This window comes from Stegodyphus dumicola, chromosome 2 (assembly GCF_044657685.1).
Source record: "Stegodyphus dumicola isolate Sdum_Otavi_A_Nest chromosome 2, ASM4465768v1".
Taxonomy (NCBI): domain Eukaryota; kingdom Metazoa; phylum Arthropoda; class Arachnida; order Araneae; family Eresidae; genus Stegodyphus; species Stegodyphus dumicola.
In genome coordinates, this window is record NC_140769.1 from 242508857 (window position 1) to 242528863 (window position 20007).

At 31.9% G+C, this 20007-nt stretch overlaps 1 protein-coding gene across 3 annotated transcripts in view; it reads left to right on the top strand.

The window, feature by feature from the left end:
* The first annotated feature begins 268 nt into the window (after positions 1 to 268).
* Positions 269 to 20007, top strand: part of LOC146998909 (uncharacterized) — a 54993-nt gene continuing 35254 nt past the window's right edge. Inside the window, exons 1-3 of one of the 3 annotated variants that reach the window (XM_085811950.1) lie at positions 269 to 481; positions 4063 to 4175; positions 9686 to 9809. In XM_085811950.1, coding sequence (XP_085668076.1) covers positions 4068 to 4175; positions 9686 to 9809 — 232 coding nt within the window. In that variant the 5' untranslated portion in view covers positions 269 to 481; positions 4063 to 4067. Of the gene's footprint in view, positions 482 to 3481; positions 3658 to 4062; positions 4176 to 9685; positions 9810 to 20007 lie in introns of those variants that run through there. The other 2 variants (XM_085811949.1, XM_085811948.1) reach the window with 2 other exon arrangements.

Consider the following 20007-nt stretch of genomic DNA (forward strand, 5'->3'; position numbering starts at 1 on the left):
TATGTAAATCTCAGTTCAATTAAAGTATTTGATTTCTGCAATAGTATTTTCTTACAGAAGATTAGTTGCAATACTTTTACAGACTTTACGTGTGTGAAGGATTAATTCACATAACAAATAGATTTTTAGAAAAAATGTCAGTAGCATAACATGAGGAATGTAAAATGTGAAGATTTTCTCTACAATGTATTATACATATGCAGTTTATAATCATTCGAAAAAGAGGCCCGTGAGTGGTAAGACTGTTGAATACTGATAGTTAGGTTTATAAAATATGCTTTTGGACACATTTTGCACAGCATATCTGGTCTGACATTTTCTGTAAAATATTAAATGAAAAATGTAGTATTTGTACCCAATATAATACCTGATCTGCAAAATAAGATTACTGTGGCTGTGGAGACTGACATACCAGTGAAATGTTATATGGTGTTGTAGATATTACACAAATAGATCAGCTAGATTATCAAGCAGTATGAGGGTAGGTATCATATAACCAAACATTTATAGGTATGTGTTTTAAAGTTATAGACTGATAATATGATTAGAAATTATATTTCTGTCATACTTATGAATCTTCTGTGAAACATACTTATTTCGCATAAATCTACTTTCAAAATACTCTATTTTGATACAACCCATAGTTTAAAAAATTAATGGCTTTAGCATGGAAACTGCATAATGAAATTCCTAATTGTGTAAAGGAAGCTACAGTCATTATGGAGATTATTGCTTATAGGTGAAGTTAAACAGGCTTTAAGCTTGATGAATAGTATTTCCACAGTAAGATCCTTAACATTCGCAATAAATTTTAAATTTAAAGACAATTGTAAATGGAGAAACATTTAGCAGAACGTAAAAACTTTTTGAAAAATCTGAGCTTCGTTCTTAAAACTTTTCGAATGATCAACTGAGGTGAGAGAACAAAATAGCGTGTGGCAATTTCTGGCATAAATTTTGCATGTCATGAAATTTATTCGATATTTTCGATAATTTCTACAATATTCTTTATTTCGGTTTTTTTTTTTTTTTTTTCATGCACAGTTATTTGTTTTCTGTGTTTGTAAAAATTAAAACATTTAATTATAATTTGGTATTTTGTTTTATGGAATAAAGCGCAAGCTCTTTGTTAATATTTTGGTAGCTAATATTTAATCAAAATTTTATTTAGGTTGATAAATTACAATTTAATATATATTGCCAAAAACATCAGATTATGTTGCATAATATGAATATATTTATAAATTCTTAAAATCCGTAAATATTAAGTTTTTTAGTACTGCATTCAAATATATTTTTTGCACATGGATCATATGCATAATTACAAAATATAACTTAAAGTTGGAATATTTCAATTGTTTGTTTTCTATATACAAATGCGTTGTTTTTATCCATTTAACATTTCATCAGTAATTTCTTAATACATTAAATATTGCATTGGTCCCTAGGAAACCAATATTAAACCAAGCAAAATAGACTTGCTGTTTAATATATTAGATATTATGAAAACATAACATTAGTTTAAACCATTGTAAAACAATAAATGAATGTTAATTATGTAATTAAATGCACAAAAGCCATTTTTGACTCTTATATAACAATGGTATAATAAATTGAATGATGTTAAGCTATTAAATTTGCTTGGAAAATAACAATTATAAACACTTTTTATATAGTTATTCTGCTACTAGGCATAATTATTAAAAATGAAAAAAAAAGTGCAGTTTCTAAATCAGTTTTGATATGAAGAAAAAACGATGATACATCATGTAATGGTAACTTCATCCGAAGATTCTACAGCAGAGTAAACTGAGAAACCTTCTATAAAATGAACATAAAATTCTTACAAGTAAAATTATTATCATCTTTCATGATTAGTATTCATTCGAGTGGATAAGACTAAGGTGCACTGGCAGTTTGAACGCTGGTAGACAGGCTAGCTTTTTAGGATATTTCTTGTGTGTCACACGAAACAGAAGTCATTTTCTTGTAATATACTTCATGAAAGTCTTCTTCGCTCAAAAAGATACTGTTTTCATGATTTGCAAAAATCAGTTAAGCAAATAAGAAAACATTCTCATTTTCTACCATCCGTATAGAACTCCTATAAATATTTATAAACATAAATATTTTTATGCATGTTCTGATTTAAGAGAACAAAAAAAATTTATTTATAAAAAAAAAAAAAAAAAAAAAAAAAAAAAAAAAAAAAAAAAAAAATTTAGTTTTTCTTATTTATATTTATACTGAAAAACTACATAATTATGAAAATTCACCACATTTCCACCATCAGAAATGATAGTAAATTATAGGCACATAGGCAATAGATGTGTAGGCTATAGTATAAAATTTCTTGCTGCTTACAAAAAAAAAATTAGAGTCATCCAATGGTGGTAGGTTTTATTGGAATATTTTATTTATACAGAAAAAGAAAATGCATGGGATTTCAAGAAAATTTGTTTAGAATTTGTGCTAGGGATTACTATATGACATCCGAAATCATAATCATTTACAGCAATCATAAGTAAATGAAATTAAAATTGCAGATTAAATATTCTGTGATTTCCAAATATGTATAATTACAAACTCTGAAGACTACTTAAGGTGATAAATTAAGGCATATTATTCAGAAAAGTCCTGACAATAAAAAAAAAAAATAATGTACAAACCAACACATATAGTGTAAAATTATCCACGGATTTATCATGAATAAAACTTACTTGAATGTGCTAATGCTGCATTTTTGCAAGACGTAAAAAATTACATCTTTATATTAATAATTACATCTTTATATAACACAATGAAATGAAACAGAATTATTTAGATACAGAATAATGCATAATCTATTATTTTTTTTCTTTTGGGAATTACTGGGTCAGCTGAAATTTTATGAGCTATCCCATACCCTTTTAATATGTAGATTCTCTGAATAATCACTCCATTTTATATGTTTCAGTAAGCGCTTTTGTTAATATAGTTTTGCTTACAGAAAAATACACAAAAGAGAGATTTCTAAGATCAGGTTGTTTAAATAAAACATATTCTTAAAATATTTTCTTTATCGAATTTGATGTACATACAATACATGAAATAATAAGAAACCTAAATATCACCAAACATTTTCAAAAACACAAAGAGCCAAGAAATTTTACAATACAGTAATGTTTATCAATTATTACTTTATTTAAAAGGGTATTAGAAAATCGAAAAGTTATTCGGTATCGCGATAGCAAGTTGAGTAGAATTTACAGTTGTATTTGTTTTAGAAATTGAAATTTTAATTAATCCCAATAAATATTGTACATTACTTATCGCCTCTACGGTAAATTAAATATTAAATCACATCAACTTCCTCAAAATAATAAGCGAAACAAATTATCTATCTACTACGAAAGAAGAACGAACAAGTTACCATAACATTAACAAGCACATTCTGGAATACCAGTTTTGCACTAAAATTGCGTTTGGCGAAAGAGAAATGATGCCAAAAGTTCCTGGCGCAACGGTTCTCTCTGATTGGTTAAATTTCTTCAGTTCCCGGCGGGTTTTAGCCGCCCGTGGTTATTGTCGGTTTATGTTTGGTTTTTGACGGTACAGATTCAATAGTTGGTACTACATTCATAATTTAGGTTGTTCTCATTTTTGTGTTGAAAACTTGTATGTATTATGCATATTATTTTTCTTACTTAATATAATATTATTAGTATTATGTGTGCATCCGGAACATCTTGTAACATATGTTTTACTTTATTCTTCATTCGTAGACATACTACTTAATTGTTAAGAGCATTACTTAAGTTTGGTGGAATATGTCAGTGTAGCTTTATACTTTGCTTGAAAATTTTGTAATTAAACTTTTTCTAATGTTTTTAATTTATCAGTCGAGTATAATAATTAAAAAAAAAATTTCGATATTTGTGAAAAGGAAAACTTGATTCCTTTTTCTGTGTGCCTCTTATGCACTTAATTTAGGTAACTTATAGTGCAGAATTTTGAAGTGCATTGTGTATTAAAAGAATATTTTAATAATTATGTATAAAATTTGTAGTTTTTTTTTTTCAGAAGCCATGGCAGCTTTCGAAAAAGTCGAAAATAGACTAGTTACGTGCCCATACGATGAAGCGCACAAAGTAAAAGAAAGTCGCTTACAGATGCATATCGCCAAATGTAGATTGGTAAGTTCTGTTATTATATATATTGCATTATATTATTATATCATATTCATTTAAAAACAAGCAAAAATGTGCATTTGACTGTTTTTTTTTAATGTATATTATTTTTGTGATATTTATTTTAAACTGTATTTTAATGTTGAATTGTATATACTATAGTGTCTTTGAGATTGTGCAGTAATTGCAAAATATGTACATTTGAAAGCAATTAAAGTTATGTGTAATATGAATACAGCCAAGTTTCATGTAGAAAGTTGTATATAAAGGCATTGATTGTATTAGGCATATTTATTATATGCATTTTCAAAACTGAATAAACTTCTCTGGTTAAACATGCAATTATGATTCATATTATAATGTGCCTTGGTGCACAATGCCCTTTTTATGCAATTCGGTGAATTTTTTTAAGTGAAAATAGGTCGATGTGTTCATGGATATTGAGTTTGTGCAATCCTTTGACTTGTTATTTTGGCTTGCGTAGCGGCAATTTTTGTATTGCTGCTATGCAAGCCAAAATAACAAGTCAAAGCATTGCACAAACTTGGTATCCATGTACAGCCAAAACTTGCCACGTTTTGCCAAGGGACACCTTAAAATATACTTTTATCGTCAAAATAACAAGACAAAGAATTGCACAAACTCGGGTTGATCTTTAGATTATGGTAACTTAGCGAAAATTTGGCGACCAACTCTCCTACAGCAACCCTCTATTTTTTTTTCCCGCCGCCATTTTGTCTTCACAAAGTAAAGACATGTTTCTTTTCTTTTTATCTACTGAACACTTCTTCCAACAATCGCCGAATTACACTTATGCTAGAAATTTTATCTAACAAAACTGCTTAATCATGACAAATATTCACTGCAAAATTGGAAAAAAGTGCACAATACCATGCTCCTTACGCGTTTTTCAAAATAACACATACACGTAAACCATGTACACATCGACTTATTTTTACTTAAAAAAAATCCCAGAATTACACAAAAATGGCATTGCGCACATTCTTCACTATATCCATGTACACTGCTTTTTTATCATAAATTAGAAAAATTTCACGAAAATACATGACAATTTTCTGAATCTTTAAACCCGGTAAAAAGAACATATATGAAATTACCTGATCGCGAAAAAGTATATACCCTTTCCAAATATGAACATTTCCACATATAAAATAAATAAAATATCCAAAAACTTTTACCTCTAAATCATCTATTATATTATAAACATTACCAACGAATTCATACCGCAAGCATTACAAATACTTAGTGTCAAATATTTAAATTATTTCCATGTACGTTTACTTCAACTAAAACGTATACCAAATTCCTACAAACATAAAATTCACAAAATAACTATCATTTAATTAAAATATCACTAAACCATGTACACGTCGACTTATTTTTACTTAAAAAAAAAATCCCAGAATTGCACAAAAATGGCACTGTGCACACTCTTTACCATATCCATGTACACTGCTTTTTTCTCATAAATTAGAAAAATTTCACGAAAATGCATGACAATTTTCTGAATCTTTAAACCCGTTAAAAAGAACATATATGAAATTACCTAATAATGAAAAAGTATATACCTTTTCCAAATATGAACATTTCTACGTATAAAATAAATAAAATATCCAAAAACTTTTACCTCTAAATTATTTATTATGTTATACACGTCACCAACGAATTCATGCCGCAAACATTCCAAATACTTAGTGTCAAATATTTTAATTATTTCCATGCATGTTTACTTCAACTAAAACGTATACCAAATTCCTACAAACATAAAATTCACAAAATAACTATCATTTAATTAAAATATAATTTAAAAACACTACTTAAAATATAAATAAGCACATACATTAAATTAATAAAAATTAGCTTACAATCCTTACTTTAAACTAAATCATTGCTAATAACAATTTTCCCAATAATACCAAATTACTTTACTTCCACCTTACATTTAGAACAATGCATAAAAATAATATCCTCAAATAATTAAAAATACTAACTTACCTAATCTTCTTCAGAATCTTGCTTACATGGTGGATACACTTTTATTATGGATTCAATAAAATTATTGAACGATTTTTTCTGCGAATTTTTCCTCCACACTTCCTCCGCTAAATAAAAAGCAAAATTCTCTTTATCACAATGCCTCGGAATTAAACCTACACTCATGCACCATTCAACCAATTCTTTTGAATTATCACACAAACGCATTCAAATCTAGAATTCACTTTAGACAGCGCCATACAATCCCAAAATTATTCAACCCTACTTCACACAACACACAATGAAGCTTAATACAAAATAATATACAGCTACAGATATTTTTCCAAATTCCCCCCTTTTCCGATTAAAGAACCGTAATTCGTCCATTAATATCACATGACATATCCCATGATCTCTCATTTCCCTCACACAAAATAATGCGTAATCGGAACTGAGTACTGCTCACATTATTACCAAAGTCCCAGGTAGTAACCTTTATCGCCTCCAAAATGTCGCCAAACTACCAGTTACCATATTCTAAAGATCAGCCCAAACTCGGTATTCATGTACACATCTACCTATTTTTGCTTAAATTCCAGAATTGCACAAAAATGTCATTGCGCACTCCCTTGACTTTATCCACGTACACATCGACCTATTTTCACTTTAAAAAATCAAATAATTGCACAAACTATGCTTTACGCACTCCCTTGAGTTTATTCATGTACACATTGATATATTTTTACTTAAAAAGTCAAAGGAGCACCCAATTCTACAATAGAGGCAAACAAAAAATACATAATCTCAATAACTACATTTTAAACCGAACAATAAAATAACAAAAAAAATTAAAATCTGAAATGTTTCAGATTTTAAATTACGTCCAAAGGGGCGTTTTTTTAACGTTTTGAGTGTTACCTTTATTTATTAAATATCATGTTCTTTGCACTTAAACCATAAAATTCAGTTCAAGAGCAATATCGCAAAATAATGTTAAATTAAGCATATCTTTAGAATTTCCGATATACACAGTCTCGCGAGCTGGAGATAAAAGTATTTTTTTTCTATATAACGTTGCCATTTCTCGCTTTTAAAGCATTGAGTTTGTAAATCAAAAATTCGTTAAAGTTTTACAAAATATAAAATCTATAATAAAACAAATTCCAAATTTGGGATTTCAGATGCCCATATTCGCAGTAGGATTTCGTCATTCAAAATTCGATGGCTCTATGTACCATTGTTTTATCACAATGCGAGAAATAGACAATCATTTATGCAGATTTTTCATTATTTAATTTCTTCAAATATAATGCAGGACTCTAACATTTTGTGGCAACAGTTTGAAAAGTGAACCGACGTTTATGAGTCCGACGCAAAATCGCAAAACGAAAACAATAGTCCTTCAGGGACAAAGCCCCTTTGGACTAAAAAGGGAAAAACCTGTTATGTATATTAGCACTACACAAAGCAAATATCTACTTACCTTATTCAGAAATTTATTCGTCTTCAGTCTATGGCACACAAAATTCTTTAACAGCATGCAAAAACTTCCTAAAATTATCCGAACTACAATTCGTATATTGGCGTCGCCACATAAATTCAGAAAAATAAGAGTAAAAAATATACTACATAGTTCTGGACTATGGCTACTAAGTAAACCTTCATTCACACACCAGTCAATTAATGCACTTTTCCCCCAGTCATTCTAAATTGTACAAAACTTCAAATTAATCCTACTACTTTCAGCCATTGTACCGTCTAAACAATGAAGCACTTCCTAAGCAACACAAAATCCCTTGCAAAACATCCCTTGATTCAAAATTTCTCCAAATAATGCAAATGATTATGTCATAATAGGGTTTCCATAACATTCAACTGCTCAGGTTACCATAAATGATACAACTTGGCGATAAATGAAACTACAACTTCCTGATAATACAAGGTGTATTTTATAGGCAACGCTAACCAAACGTTTTTATTGCATTAAAATGTGAGGGTAATAACTATGCATATTTATGATATTTAGACACGAGATTAATCATCTCTAACTCTGAACATCAAAAATGTTAAAACAGGGTTTTTCATTTATATTCATGGCTTTTTTTAAAAATATGATGTTTATTCATGCAGAGCTTAACCCTTTAACTGGCAAGTTATTTTGATGATTTGGGTACACAAATTGTCAATTTTTTTTATTGCAAAAACCAAATGTTTAGTACAAAATAAAATATACTTAAGTAGTTAAAAATTGATATTTTGACATACATGGGTAAAATTTTTAAAGTTTTGTAGCCACTGCATATTTTCTTTGAGGCAGCTGTCACTCAACATGGCAGTTGCAAAGTTCGCTTCTAGTGAAGCATTATTTTCTAAAAATGAAAAAAATTAACTATTTTCTAAAACATAAATAAATATAAGTGAATACCTATTAGTAGTTCAGTAATTCAATCTTATGTAGTACAACTGGAAACACTTTTCCAAGCACAAACCAACTCCACAATCACTACACCAGAATCGTGATTCCTTCCTTATCTTTTCCCCATTTTTATCCTTTTCGAACAACACACTTTGCACTATCTTGTAGGCTCACGTTTCGCAGGAATAGGAGGAAAATGGGATATAAAATGTTGTTCAGTAAGACGGGCAGGGTTATCTATTGTAGGTGGTCTGCCAACATTCTTTTGTCCAGAAGCTGCATCATCATATTTATGTAAAAGCTCTTCTACAACTTGGATTCGAAATTCTAAAAATGTAATACGTTTCCCAACTACATTTTTATAGAGCGAATATGAGTTCCAGAGTACCTTGTCTAGTAAATGTAAAAATATCTTTTTATAATATTTTATCTGACGTTTTCGGATTGTTGGATGAAAGGATATTTCCTGATCACAGCGATCTACACCACCCATAGTTAGACCGTAATTAGAAACAATCTTCGGCTTGAGTATATCTCCATTTTTTATTTTTGAGGCTGACCATGGAAGTATCATGAATACTGCTCATAAAACACACATCCTTCATCTTCGGTTGAAGAATCTAAATCATCTATATAACATTTCAAAGAACTGGATGCTATTTTACAACAAAAAGATCCCATACACCTTGAACCAAATAACCTCTAACCTTTGAAATCTTCAGTAAAGTGCTGTCATCTATTGAACTGAGTGCACATTAACTTTTCCCGAGATACAGTCGGGTTTGACAAAGAGATGAAGCCGAAATAAACATCTCCCGATATATATTCGGGTATAACAATACGATGCACTCAAAAAAAAATTACCCCGAGTAATACTCGGGCGTGACATTTTCGAACACTAGTGCTCTCGGGCATGACAGTTAAAAGGTTAATCTAAAATTCTGTAGCATTTTTTATGTGAAACTTTAGAATATAATATGATTAGGATATAAGAATAGCTTCTATAGGTGTCTTAATAATATCTATGAAACTGACATTCATAACATAATTGGTTAAAGTATGTTTTATAATAAGCAGATAATTTACAGTGGTATTATATTTTCAGAATCATTTAGATCAGCCAATGGAAGTATGTCCTTTCAATGCAAAGCATGTTCTGCCTCGTAATGAGCTTAGTCATCATGTTCTAAATTGCCCAGACAGAGCTCCACTTGATCGCAAACTAGCACGTAAGATTTGCCATCTCTTTTTATTTGAATTATATAATGTATCTTGTAAAGTGAAAAAGCTTACATAAAATTTAAAATGCAAAAAATAGTTTAATAAGGAAAGTAATTTAATTAAAAGCTTTTCAAATTATATATTCTGTCAAAATCGTAAAAACAACTTTGTATTTACCGTAAGTATACTGAAACACTCAATCGATTTCGAGGGCAGCTAAAGGTCCCTCCTCATCAGGAGAAAGAAATACCTAGAAAGAAGAAAAATAAAGGGGAAGGAGTCACAGAAACACCTGGTCCTTATCAGCACTGCACATGGTTATAACCGGATTTTTAATCAGAGTTACACTGGCCGCCTACTTTTACTAAGCCAGGCTATCTGATCAAACATGTAACACAAAGGACAAGAAAAAGTAGCGAAGTTAAAAATAGGGAGCGATGGGCAACTGCACCTTCATGCTCAAAATCTGAACTTCTTTCTAGGTATTTCTTTCTCCTGATGAGAAGGGACTTTTAGCTGCCCTCGAAATCGATTGAGTGTTTCACTATACTTGCACTAAATACAAGGTTGTTTTTATGAATTTGATTGTCACATTAGCGTGTTTCTCTTCTAGTCTATGTTCTGTTTTTAACATGTTTCTGTAGTATCATTAATTGTGATCTAAAGTAACTTTGCCTTATAATTCATAACTCATTCTCGTGATACATTCCTTAATTTCTATAGTTCCCAACAAGAAAAAGAGTTAAAAAGATTTGATTATAAGAAAATAAAGGCATGAAATAGAAAAATGTCTTTTAAGACATCAGTTTATTAACAACAATTTCAGGGAAATCTATGCTTGTAAAGAACATTCTGAAGAAAGAAATATAGTTAATAAAGGTTAGGAACAATACTCTTTCCTCATTAGAAAAATTTAAACAAATTTACAATATAAAATCAGTATTGTTGCGTTCTTTTTTGACACCAGTTGTTATGTTATTTTCTTCCTTCACATTCGTACGGGGTTTGTAGATTTGGAGTTAATAACGATGACACTTTATGAAGCGTCAAAACACACTATTTGGGCAATATTAATCAGGACAGCTCCAAAGTCACTTTTTACAGTTGTCGAACATCTACTATAAACTTGCTGGAACAATCATCTACACAGCCTTCAGGTTATCAGGCTATAACAGGAGAGACAGCTTCACTGCAAAGCATCAGAGTACAGCTCCCGACTCTGCTTGGTCGTTTTCTCCACTCCACGTACTCTCGAGATTCTTCACACTACAACTCGCGATGCATCGGATGACACACAGAACACAGCTCCAGACTCTTTGGTTCAGTCGTTCCCAGAACTTAACACACTTTCTCGATGATGCACTAACCGCGATACACTAAGAGCTTCACTAAGAGACTCTTGATGAACTCGACGATCCACTCGGCACTTACTGCCTGGCTGTCAACTCCATCGACGCCGCACGGACTGACTAACTATCTCGCACTCTATGAGGCACATTAACTGACAGCAAACCAGCAGGGTTTATATAGCTTTCGGCTTGTGTTCGAGAACATTCTGGACTAAACTGGTAAGAATTCGTTCCAGAAGGTTCTCCTTCTGTCCATGGCACATTGCCAAATGGGCGATTTCTTGCCAAACGTGGCAACCCTGCCTTCCTTGTTATTTTATGGCAACCTTAAAGCTGCTTTATGGGGAAGCCATCTTAATGGCGCCTGTACATTTCGTAACACTGCCCCCTTCCAAGGAATGCACGTCCCGGGCAGTACAACCCTTGGTGAGAAACCTAATTTGACACAAACAAAACGTAATGAAACAAACATAAGGTATAAATAAATAACATAACTAAACAGATATTTACACTATGTACAAGTTACATACACAAATTAAACACATCACAATTTTAAATTATATAAATTAGAATTAAGACTGAATTTCAGTCTCAGTCTTTTCATTAAGTTATACCCGGGTCAAATACTTTTCCACTGCAGTTCTCAGATGTATTTCTGTTTTGCATATCACAATCTGAAGATATAGTTCTTTCAGACTTGTCATCTACAGGAAGATGTGAAACAGTTTGTTCACCACTTTGTAGTTCATTCGCAGCATGCATACAGTTCACCTCGGTATTTTTAGCAGCTGGTATATACTTGTTTTTCCCCGTTTCCTGGGAAACAGCTTCAAAGTCTGCGTCAAAGTCATAACGGAACACGGTTCTTTACAAACAGAAGCATCCTGGTTTAGAATCAAGTCCTTGTCTGCAAAATCTGCACTATGAGATGCATACATAGTTTGCAAAGTGGGTGAATTTTCTTGTGAGACTGGAGGGTACTGTTTAAGCTGCACATCAGCTTTTCCCATCTCTGCGTCACTTGCACTTTCAGATGGTTCAACACTTACTGCCTGCGACTTCGTAACTTCACTATCAGTTTTGATGAACTTAACAGTTGCATTTTCACTTTCTTCCACTTCCATCACTTGAGAATTAAAAGCTTCTTTTCCGTCTTTTATTTTTTCATGTTTACGTTCTTTTCCATTAATCTCATTAGATGTTTCATCCATCATTTCTTGATCTTTCTCAGGCAGTTCATTAGCTACTTCTTTCATTTCTTCATCCTTTGTTTCTTCAGATGCCAATCCTGTCATTTCCACATCTTCTTTTATGGCTCCACTTTCTTCTGTAAGCTCCATTTTCACCTGTTGGAGTTGCCCTCGTGCTTTTCTTGGCCGGCATTTATTTCTTCTCGTCGGGCTTTCTTCTCTTCCAGTCCGGCTTTCATCTCTTTCAGTCCGGCTTTGATCTCAACAGGGGCGTAGCTAGAAAGGGGCAAGTGGGGCATCTGTCCCCGGGCGCAGAATCCAAGGGGCGCCAAACTGATGTTACGACATTTTAGAATTGAATGTTTTCCATCCTTGGCAAGCAGTAGGGGGCGCGAAACCTTCAGTTGTCCCTGTGCGCTGAAAACCCTAGCTACGACTCTGGATCTCAGCTCTCATCTTTTCATATCCAGCTTTTATCTCTTTCCGTCCAGCTGTTATTGTATCACATCTGGCTTTTGTCTCACCATATCCAGCTTTCATTTCTTCTCGCCAGGCTTTGATCTCGGCTAAGAAGTCCATCAAAGTCTTCGTTTCCTCTGCAGGCAGGTCACTGGCATTCACTCGCAAATCCCACTTCTGGTTCCAGTTGTTGCATTATTTTCTGATGCCAGTTGTTACGTTATTTTCTGACAGCAGTTGTTACGTTATTTTCTTTCTTCACATTTGTACGGATTTCATAGATTTGGAGTGAATAACGATGACACTTTATGAAGTATCGAAACACACTTTATTTGAGCAATATTAATCAGGACAGCTCCAAAGTCACTTTTTGCAGTCGTCGAACATCTACTGTAAACTTGCTGGAACAATCAGTGACACAGCCTTCTGGATATCAGGCTAATAATGGTGGAGACAACTTCACTGCAAAGTACAGCTTCCGGCTCTGCTCGGTCGTTTTTGGAACTCCACGTACACTGGAGACTCTCCATGACATGACTCGCGATGCACCAGACGACACACAGAGCACAGCTTTGGACTCTTCGGTTCAGTCGTTCCCGGAGCTTAACACACTCTGTTGACAATGCACTAACTGCGATACATTAAGAGATTCTTCAGTGCACTCGACGACCCACTTGGCACTCGCTGCCCGGCTGTCAACTCGATTGACGCCACACGGACTATCTCGCACTCTATGAAGCACACTAATTGACTACGGACTAGCAGGGTTTATATAGCTTTCGGCTTGTGTTCAAGAACATTCTGGACTAAACCGGTAAGAATTCGTTCCAGAAGCTTCTTCATCCATCCATGGCATATCGTCAATTTTGTCGCCAAATATTGCCAAATGGGGCAACCCTGCCTTCCATGCTATTTTTTGGCAACCCTAAAACTGCTTTGCGGGGAAGCCATTTTACTGCGCCTGTACATTTCGTAACAGTATTATAATAAAGCAGCATTTATCAAGCATGTTTTAGTAGGGACTGCTTTTGTGAATTAAAGTTTTGAAGACCACCTTACTTTTGTTCACTTTGAAAGCAGTTTGTGGGGAATATGTTACTATGAGTATATTTATGTTTTTAAAATGTAATTAATTAAAATTCATTCAATTGAATATTGGTATTAAGTAACTGACTTAATAGAAGAAAATTTATATTTTTTTTATATAATTCAGGGCTATTGAAATTTTGATATTCTTTACTTTTTTTTAACCAAAAAATAATCTTTGTCACACATATTAATGAGATTGATAAGCCTGTTAATTCTTCATAAATTTTCTATGTTTAGATGTATGCTGGTAAGAAGCATCATAAACACAGTGCTTTAAATCCATTTTTTGTTACTAAGACTAGAGTGGGCATTCTGTTTGTGAAGTGCCCGATAATAAATTTCATAATTAGGCAGTTTTGGGAAAAAAAGCAATAGAAGATTGCCATGTGCAGTCTTTTTTGGAAATTTAGGTGTACCACAAGGGCAGGCTTCACGGACGACAGTTTGAAAAATGCCATATATGTATTAATGAACACTCAGTTTGTTAAGATACTTAATTTTCTATTTTAAATGTATTTAAGTAACACAAAATATCTTTATTGTTGTTAACATGCTATTTTATGGTACAGAATTCTGGTTATGATGATTTGAGATTGTTTACTGTAATAATATTCTGGATTATTTCTAGAATTATGTTTGCGAAGAATTAAACTCCATGCTAGATTTTTTTTTTTTTTTTTTTTTTCCTTTCAGTTGCTTATCTTGCCAATATTCTCTGATATCTGCACGAGGAACATTCAGTTAGTTCTAAACTAAAGTTTGGTGTAGTATATGAGACATGATGAAATAGGGCAAAATGATCATGTCATCTTTTATAAGGAAGTGTAAAAAGGAAAATACACACAGCAAATGTTGATTTTTGAGAAAATTGTTAAATAATTTCAGTCACTGATGTCTGTTAATATTAAAAATATTTAAAATCATTTGTAATTTGAGCTCTGGATACAAAAGGGCATAGTTGTAACAAAATATTCATAAATGCATGGTTGCAGTCTGTGGTCATGCAGTCACAACTATCAGAAAATCAGCTACCATGTGTATAAAAATGAGATGATGATGAGTTTATGCTACAATGTAGCAGTTACTTGATGCTACAGTGTAGATTTGGTTATTGAATGAATATGTATTACAGTTTGTTTTAGAAAAAAATATGAGTAACCATTTCTTTGATTGTTATGGAAATGAAAATCTGAAGAACTGTCACTCATCTATTTTTTAGTACATCAATGCAAAAACTGCATGAAAAGCTAGGGATCTAAGGCCTGCATCATATGTGTACTCAGAATGCTGAAACTGACAAGGAAGAAATATCAAGTTGAATGGGAACTGATAAAAAAAGTTATTCATGGCTGGTGATAGGAAATAAAATATGGTTTTGACGACTTAATCCCAGAATGAAATAAGAGAGCTTGGTGTTAAAACAGGATATCCTAACCTCATAAATTCAGAACCCAGAAATCAGCTGGGATTAGTTTTGATACCAGTGTTTCTTTCTTTTAGATGAAGACAGACTGCTGCTTATTGTTTATATTACATAATACTGTGATAATACATATTTATAATGCTAACCTGTTGACTCAGCTTTGATAAATCATAAAAAAAAAAAAAAAGTAAAATCATTAAAAGAGTACTGCTTTTGCATACAATGCTGCAGGACAGAAGGCTAAGATTTCCCTGACTGTTACTCATCAGTACAAATTTTAAACTTCTCTTCTATCCACTATATTTAATAGAAATAATACTGATCACAAGTGACTCTTTTAGTTTCAGAAACAGAAATAGCATTTGTATTGGTTACAGTGGTGACAATGATTTTGAAGAAGGCCTTTTAAGGAGTGATTTTTAAAGGCTGACGCAAAACTTTTTTTTTTTTTTTTTTTTTTTTTATGCTGGAAATTTGGCATTCAGTAAAGCATATGCTAATTGCATTTAAGTTGGAACTGTATCGAAAAATATAAAAGTAATTTTAGATATTTATTTTGTACTACTGTGCAAGGCTTGAATGCTCCTTATAAATATTATCCTTCTATAAATATTAATGTAATCACTAGGTTGCTGTAAAAAGATTCTGCTTGTTAAGTCCACATTCACATTATTTAAGCTCTGACAAAATCTATTAATTGAAAAGGTATAGAATTTGTGCCTATACGTGTTATCTGGTTTTCATCATAATCATTTAAAATGCATAAATAACTGAGTAAATTTCAGAAATAAATCTCATTTTGATTTTTAATTATTTGACTGATGATAATTTCCCTTATAATAATAGATTTAGCAGATAATATTCACTTTTTTCATTTTAACTCAAATTTTATTTTTTCCTTTTTTGTGATTTTTACTTATTTGTTTGTTACATTTTTACCTTGAAGTAAATGATTATTTGTTAATTGTTTATTAAATTAATAATGTGGGCTTTAATTATTATTGCATGGTTAAATTCTTTGCTAACTCATAAAAGTTTTCAGTATTTTATTCAATTTCTAAATTTTGTTTCTTATCCTTTATTCAGTGGTATACTAGGGAATTTGTGTTCATACGTTTTACCTAATTATTTTTATATATAGATAGATATATTTGTATGTAAGTAAATACAGGAAGTATTATATTTTGTGTAAGTACGTATTTGTATGTACATTTTGCTTTATTATTCATCTATATATATATTTAAGATAAAAATATGTGAAAGCAAACTTCTAATTTTAATGGGCTATAATGTCTTTCTTTTCTTATTTTTATTTAATTTGGGGACTTCATCTCTCTATCTTAAAAACAGTGCTATAAGTCTAAACTGTGCCATTGAAATTAATCATGCGATCCTACATAATGCTTATTGCAGATACTTCTTGTCCAATTAAATAATTGTAAATCAAAACTTTTTTAACTTGAAACTGAAACTTTTCACTCCCTCCATTCTTTCCCTGAATTGCTACGTCCCTTTTCGCGTACGCTTTCCTCCTGGCAGGATGCTCCTCATCGACACTGCTGCTTGCTTACCTGGGATGATGTATTTTAAAACCCGTGTATATGGAAATTTCAGTTGTGTTAAATGCATCATCATCATGCCTTCCACTCAGCCTGTCTACAGCCACAAGCTGATAAAAGTACTGAATTCCTTCTACACATTAAAGCATGACATATATATATATATATATATATAATGTGTGTGTGTGTGTGTGTGTAAGAAAATAAAGAATTGGTAAAAGATTAAATTAGTAGCATAACTTAATTTTCCTTCTGTATTCTGAAAATAGGAATCTCTCTGCACTGCGTTTCATCTCGAGATTAATCCATGTCATATGATTCTTACATAATTCTGATGATGTACATAGAACTAAAACTCAGAAAACTAATAGTAATTTGCAGCAATATTAGCTATCCAATCAAAATGCATTGAGAACCAAAACCAACTCGATCTGAATTAAGATTTCACCCTGAACATAAAGCACTTGATTTCTACGCTTTGGCCTGGCTGGACTACAGTCTATCTGCTCCTTCTTTCTTACTGCAAATTTATCAAAAATGTAAACTTTTGGAATAGGCATGAATAATGTGCCAACTTGTTTGTGGCTGCAACATGTTTGCTGAAATAAAAGTTGAATTAAATATACCTTGACTGCGAAATTTCTTATTCATTGTAAATTGGAGTTTCAAAATCTCCATCAAAATTCTCACTGTTCATTACGAATTCAACCGCCTGTGTTGTACTACAGAATCTAATGCGTATATAACCTGTATGTAAGTAAATATAGAAAATATTAGTACTCTTCTGTTATCGGGACAGGATTCAGAAATGTATGCATGCATGGATGTATTTGGGTGTATGTGTTTATGTATGTACATGCCTACATTCGTACATATTCATATCAAAGGCGGAGTACATCGAGATGAAATACTACATTTATTAAGGAATTATAAGCTGAATAAAATAAAAACATCTGCCCTGAAGATAAGGATAGCAGCACTGACAGATCAATTTCCAGATCATTGCGCGCCGCGATGCCCCCGCCCCTGCAGAACAGCGTGAAATTGTTAAACAGATTTCGGAATGGTTAGAGAAGCAAAGGATATGTTTATCCTTTATCCATTTTTTGCAGCAATTCCACTTTTTGTTTGATGGACATCGAAACATGCTTTCCCTTTGTAGATCCTTTGGCAGCTCCAGAATCGGAAATTCCTTTTGACATAATCAAAAGTTCAAGCTTACTTTTATAAAATTGCTCCAACAGTCTGCAAAAAATAATAAGCTGGATCCAATTTGAAGATTAAGGAACAACGCAATCAGCAACATTAACTGAAATAGATAATTAGAGAATTTTAGCTTTTATACTGTCCGTTATACATTAAACGAGCATGCGTAAAGGCATAATGTGCAGAGAGTTTGTAGCTTTTAGGTCTGGATTATAGATCATTCCAGATTATGCACGTCCGGATTAAAGACTTTTGACTGTATTACATTCTGTGTAAGTGCATATATGTTTTTTGATGTAAGTTATGAAGATTTATTAGTTATTATTAGATATTTATTTATTAGATAGTTTGTTACACTCCTTCTTTCAGTTTTTAAAATTTTAAATTGATTTTTTAGAAATGTTAAATGATATTTAAAAACTTTTTATTGATTAAAGCAAAATTCTAAGTGTCTCATATATTTGTGAAAGCATGATTCTTTTATACTTGAACAGGGTTCGTAGCGGTACATACAAGTGCTTATAAGTGCTTATATTTGAAAATAAAATATAAAGGCCCTTATAGGTGCTTACTTTTTCTTTTTTTTAATGAACGCGCATTTTTCCCCCGTACCAAAGCCGAAACTAAATAAACAACTTTTCTTCCTTATATGCAACATCAGATGGTGAATCCCCCATTTCTCTGCATTAACGTAACCTATGGTGCGCGCGAGTGTACAGACAGGTGCACGCCATTCTATTGGTCAAAGAATTGCGAAAACGGTAGAAAATTCCAGTACATTCAGTATTCTTTTCCTCCCACCCAAATATGACACACGTTTGAATTTCTATCAAGATTTTAATAATTTGCATTCTCTTTCCACGTGGTCAGTTCATATTCATGTTTATTATGATCGTTATGCTTATATTATGAGCATATGCATGAATATTTATAGTAATATAGTTGCAGTAACTGCTGAAGTATAGATAAACTTCAAAAAATGGGTGTGTTTTTACACAGATTAGTTTTATAAGGAATAATATTCAGAATGGCTTAAATAAAAGGAAAGTAATCGAATAGTCAAAATAATTTTTTTTTTTTTTTTTTTTTTTTTTTTTTTTTGCCAATACATTATACAGTACGGAGGTTGGGAGGTTCTCCCCTTTCTCCGCAAAATCTCTAATATTGAAGTAGCAGACTTTTTTTTTTTTGTCACTGTCCAATGACTAAAAGTTCGAAGATTGATTCTATTCCAGAAATTTAACGCAGTCTGTTGAAAATTAGAATCAGAAACACCCCAGATTAGTAAGTCTCTTTCTTTTCCTTTATTTAGTTCTTATTCTTCGAATACCTCCAGCTGTTGATTCCGATTGTGTAAGCACGTATTGCGCAATAACATTTGTGATATTTTGCAGAGATAATTAATTTTGATTTTCAGTCTGAGATTTGTTTATGACGCTTAAAAGAGTTTTACTGTGCTTTCTAAGCAGAATATTTCTCAGTTCCATTGGTCTATTTTTATATGATGCACATATCGAAATGTCAAAATCATTTATTTAGCCGAGAAATCTAAAGAACGGCTACAATCTCCCCCACTCCTCTTTTTCCAGTTACTATCCGGAATATTCGGCAATTCCCGAGTATGCGGATTAGTTAAGCTTTTACTGTTAAAGGATGACTGCATGAAGCAATTTCTTATCTTCTGATTACAGAAATGTGCCTCTTTAGTACTTAAATTACTTTGCTTGGAATATATGTTAAGGGAAAACTGTTATGCAAGGAAAATTTAGAAAATATTCAGAATTTTGATTTAAGTTAAATTATTTAAATATTAATATGAGTGGAAAAATAAATTGTATTTATTATTAGGTGCCAAACGAATACAATTAATATGGCTTATTATTATTTATTTTCTATATTTTGAACTGAAATTTCATCATTAAATCTTGTAA